This window comes from Wolffia australiana, chromosome 13, assembly GCF_029677425.1.
Source record: "Wolffia australiana isolate 7733 chromosome 13, ASM2967742v1".
Lineage (NCBI taxonomy): Eukaryota > Viridiplantae > Streptophyta > Magnoliopsida > Alismatales > Araceae > Wolffia > Wolffia australiana.
In genome coordinates, this window is record NC_135847.1 from 4,992,896 (window position 1) to 4,998,041 (window position 5,146).

Consider the following 5,146-nt stretch of genomic DNA (forward strand, 5'->3'; position numbering starts at 1 on the left):
GGGGGGTGGATTTTACCAAACAAGAGCTCAGACAGGGATGCCCTCTTGCACTACTCTTTATCTTGGCTGTGAATGCCCTTGCCTTAAGTACAACAGGGGCTTACTCCAACAGCTTATGGAAGGAATTTTGGAGCCTTAGCTTTCCAGCAGACCAGTCTGTTTGGGGGGGTTATGAGTATTGAAAATGCAAGATTTAATTTAATTTTTTTTTAAATATAAAGGGGTGAACACCCAATGAATTGGTGAACCTTACAGTCCCTTCACCATCAATCCGATCATATTCAAATCCTTCCTTCTCCATTGGTCAACTGTTGGAGGAAAATGCAGGATTTGAAACAGCATTATGGGCCAAGTGGGTAAGTAGACTTGTGGGAATTGATACTGATATGGCTACACAGGTTTTTAAGGACAACTATTAATCTAGTTTACGCTGGGAGAGTTGCACAGGTCCAGTCCGACTGTCCTCTGCGTTCCAGTAGGGCTGAGGCAGGTGTTTCTTAAAGTCTGGCAATTCTTCAAAGCCAAGCTGGGGCAGCACACAGCATTTTGATTTTGGCTAGATGCATGTTCAGCTCTGAGCACACTAATGATAATTCTCATTCCCGTTTCCCTTGCACAGACCCCTCATGCCACAGTTTGGGAGTGCTGGGATGGCACATGATATCTGTGCTGGGCAACACCTTGTCCGACCAAAGAGTGGAATAATAAATGAGGATGCAGCAGATTCTAATCCACCTACATCTACTAAGAGGGGCAAATGGCAAATGAGGGTAGATTGGCACATCCTTCAACGTCTGAGATGCTTATGTGAGACTTAGCCGCAGACACAGGAATAACCAAGAATCATTAGCGCATGTCACACCATTTTGAGACAAAAGATCCCCCTTAAAGTGAGGTTCTTCTGTTAGCTGCTCTTTCAACAAATACATGTGACGAAAGTCATCATGAAGAGGTGGCTCCCAGAATCCTTGGTGGAGTGTGCTTTGTGCACAATTGGTGAAGAAGATTGCGCCCATCTCTTTTCAAATGCTCATTTGCCTGAGCCTTGTGGAGTCCTGATACGATCCACTCCCGTGTCTACGAGCGTCGTCCTCGGCCCATCCAACATGACGGTGGACCGGCCCAGCAGTTCCCAATGCCAGACCCTCAAGAGGGCATTTCCAAGGCGAGGAAGATACTTTTGACCACCGTAAATAATCTCTCTACGAATTCTCGTCCAAAGTCCCCCTTTGCTCATTGCCCTCCCTTGCAGAAGATCACCCCTGCAGCAAGGAGTCGCCCTGAGCTCCTGGAGTGCACCATTCCGTTAACCCAGGTGTGTCAACCCCGTCTGTCGTTTACCTTCCCTGTTCTCTCTTCTCCCCGAGTTCTCTCACAGTTCTAATTGCACAACTCTTCTCTCGAACACAATTTCATCTTTGAATTTACAAGTGGATTGAAGTTACAAGGGTGGTTTTGTGACACGGACCAGCCAACCACAGGGGTGGATGTCTCCTCAAAGGACACTTTTTGGGATTCTCTACAGGGTGGTGGACTCAGGGGGAAAGAGAGGCAGGGTTGACCCTTTGAGGTGCTATGGGCAATGTGTCTGCATAGAAACAAGATCATCTTCAACAAATGGAAAGCATATCGATGGATGATGTTGTACAAGCAATGGTGAGTCTTACCTCTGCGTGGTTTAAAGGACCGCCGCCAGGGCGCATGGCGGCCTCTATAGGCTTCATGTCTACTTCACAATCATATTTATTTATCACATTGGAAGATGATCTCCCCTATCTTTCTTAAAACACAATCTTCTCCCTGCATATTTCTTCTACCAATCAATAGCTCTTCTACATATTCCTGTGTTCTTTAGTGGCCTATAATATTATCTCCTACCCTTATTTTCCCTTTTTTGTGTTTAAGCCTTTATGCAAAGTGGAAGTATGCTTGATAATCAAATCTGAAATATGCTTGATAAACCTTATGCAACTGAATTTAATGCATTTTTCCCTCAGTCCCCTTTGGAATACCCCTAATCTTAATTTTTGTATTTAAATCTGTGCGTAATCAATTTTATAGCGTCCACTTTTCTAGGTTGCGCTTTTAGACTATGGGCAAGTGAAGTGCCTTCCTGACAGTCTCAGGCTTGGATATGCAAAATTAGTTCTTGCTATTGCAGATGGCAACCTGACCAGAGCTTTGGAATGCTACAGGTGATGATTTTTTTTAATTATATAGTATACCATATTATTCATTTTTTGTTTTCTCCTTATAAAAATGGGGGATTTCTTTCAACCGTACGTGATCTAGAAAGATTTCTTGTCGGTTTCATCTGTTTACTAGCACACAGATTACTTGGGTTTCAAAGCAATTGTGGTTAATTTCAGGGATTTGGGAATAGAAACCGAAACCATCGGTCAAGATCAGACCGAGTTAATGAACTTGGCGAGGTCAATGTTCGACACCAAGATTCGTCCGGGATCAGGAATTGTTTCCCCCTTTGAGGAGAGCTCTTCTCTGAAGAAAATTGCTGTCAAGGTACTGCAATTATCCTTTCTCCTCATCATTCCTTAATATACGGACATTGAGAAAAGCTTAACCTTGTTAAGTGCTCAGTTCTAATACTTTTAGAATACACAGAAGATATTTGAACATGCTTTCTCAAGCTGGTAAATTGTGTTTACCAAATAGGCTTTCCCCGAGGAGCTGTTCTCCATCCTCCGCACTGTGCAGTTGCTTCGTGGCCTCAGCACCGGCATGGGCATCAACTACTCATGCTCAGAGGAGTGGAGGCCCATTGCAGAGGAGGCTCTGCGCAAAGCCAGCGGGCTACAAGGTTAGAATCATTTATTTCTGTTATCTTGTCCTCCATTCTGGTGGACAGATCATCTTTCTGGCCAAGGCTCATGCTTCTCCTTTCAGTAACTATTTCCCAATCATCCCGGCAGACATGCTTTGGCAAACTTTTGTTTCTGTATCAGTAACGGGCATCACAACAGTTTGTGATTTAGGGGGACGGGTGTAGGGATTAGGTTTTACACTTTTGAGTTTAGGGTTCAACACCACTTGGGATCACAGACTTACATCCAACTTAAGTGCGACCTTCCAATGTTTTGGTAATCCTTTCCTCTGATGCTGAGGTCCATAATTTTTCCTTGGGATAAGACACATGTTTTTAAAAAATCTTTGCTTAACCGTTCTATTTTGGCTATCCTTGTTGAGACCACATTCATTTGGTCAGCATTTTTAGTAGTTTGTTTCCTTTTTTGGGTATTTCTTCCATTCTCTCATTCCTTGAAGAATGGGTTTCTTATCTCTCTCTCTCTCACTCTCTCTCTCTCTCTCACTCTCTCTCTCACTCTCTCTCTCTCTCTCTCTCTCTCTCTCTCTCTCTCTCTCTCTCTCTCTCTCTCTCTCTCTCTCTCTCTCTCTCTCTCTCTCTGAATCAGGGATTAATTTCCATTAAACAACAGTTCCAGGTATCCTTCAACAGAATCCGAACCATGATCCAATGACACATTGGACTCATAACTTTATCTCTAGAAAACCTTCATTAGTTCTGATTATTGCCATCTTGCACTGAATCTCTGAGGTACCCACTAACACCAGGGTGAAAAGTTTCAGCAGCAGAGACTCCGGCACGGCGCCGCGGGTTTTGGAGGAGGATGCTCTGGAGAGAATGAGGCAGGCACTCAACCTGGGTTCAGCAAAGCCGCCCATGTCCCCTTTTTAAATTCTCATAGTTTCACTCGGCTCTGTACTATATGGCTGTATCTTCTTAGATGTTCCCTATTTTTTAATCACTTAATGGAAGCCCACCATGACAAATCCAGCTAAGATTAGACAAGGAAGTGAAAACGAAATAATAGTTTCAATATTTGGCATTATAAAATGTAAATCAATATATTTTATTAAAAGAGTAATAAGTGAATGAAAAAGGTAAGCAAGAATAAATTATGCTTGAATATTTAGAAGGCATGAAAAAATGCTTGCCTTTTTTTTGAAATATATGTATAAAAATGCATGCTTCTGTTTTGGAATTAGATAACAAAAAAGTAAAAGATCAAAATGGGTTTAAGTTAAAGAAAACTGAGCCAAGGACCCTTATCCTAATCTATGACTTGAATAACAACTTAGGCAAGAGGCATTGAATTGAATTTTTAAACTTGTCTTCATCATTTGGGTAAGTTAAACAATTCAATGTTAAAAATAAGTTGAATTCGAAAAACTTTGTCTATGCCAGTTAAAAGTAATGGAACTCACAAGCTTGCATACTCTGTCATGAAGTTCAAAAACATAGCTTTTGCTGACTCATCTAAGAGAACTAGTCTAGAATTCTGGATCTTAAAATTTTTAGCCACCTTTGGAAAAATAAAAAGGAAAGTGTAGAACTGTGGAAATTCGGAGGAGAGAGAGAAAGTAGAGAGAGAGAGAGAGAGTGCACAAGATTGGGGCCAAAAGGATCATCTTTTCTTCACCAGAGTTCCCCTTTTTATACATATATTTTTTTATCAAAAAAGTCCTTCAGAAAGTAAAGTTAGGGGGCTTACTTGTAAAACAAGCTTACTTGTAAAACAAGTAGGCTTCCAACGGTCCTCTTTTTAAAAGGGACCGTTGGAGGGCCTGTCCAACGGTTATAAAAATAACCGTTGGAAGCTGGGCCTGTCTGGAACAGGCCCAGACAATATCAGGCCCACTAATGGGCCTGATATCTCCGCCCCTAAAGGGCCTGCACTAAGGAACCAGTCTAGGTTTCTTAGTGGGCCAGTAATGGTCCTTAAGGGACCATTACTGGGCTGCTAATGGGCCTGCAGAGGGTCCATTTGCAGTCTACTATAGGAGTTAGTAATTTTATTATTCCCCTAGGTTAATCTATTACACATTACATGGCTTTGGGTCCATGGTTAGTATAAGATAATCTCATCAGAAAGAAAGGTTGGTTAGATAAGCAGGAAGATGGTAAAGAAAATTATCACAAAGTTTTTTGGTGAAAAAGAGTGGTGTTAAAAAAATATGGAAGGAACAGAGCATTTAAATTAGTAAATTTACATAAATTACAAACAAGAATAGCATCATAGCCGCAGAGACATTGACTGTGGGGAAGTGGGAGGTGATCTAAACTTTGTAACCATATTCTTTTTGTCATTCTCAGTTTTTTCAAAAA

The 5,146-nt window shown here is 41.6% G+C and overlaps 1 protein-coding gene across 2 annotated transcripts in view; it reads left to right on the plus strand.

Moving 5' to 3' along the window:
- Window positions 1-3,790, plus strand: part of LOC144710834 (uncharacterized) — a 35,636-nt gene extending 31,846 nt beyond the window's left edge. The window contains exons 9-12 of one of the 2 annotated variants that reach the window (XM_078584650.1): window positions 2,077-2,195; window positions 2,370-2,520; window positions 2,674-2,818; window positions 3,601-3,790. In XM_078584650.1, the coding sequence (XP_078440776.1) occupies window positions 2,077-2,195; window positions 2,370-2,520; window positions 2,674-2,818; window positions 3,601-3,665 (480 nt within the window). In that variant the 3' untranslated portion in view covers window positions 3,666-3,790. The remainder of the gene's footprint in view (window positions 1-2,076; window positions 2,196-2,369; window positions 2,521-2,673; window positions 2,819-3,600) is intronic. The other variant, XM_078584651.1, reaches the window with a different exon arrangement.
- Window positions 3,791-5,146: the final 1,356 nt, after the last annotated feature.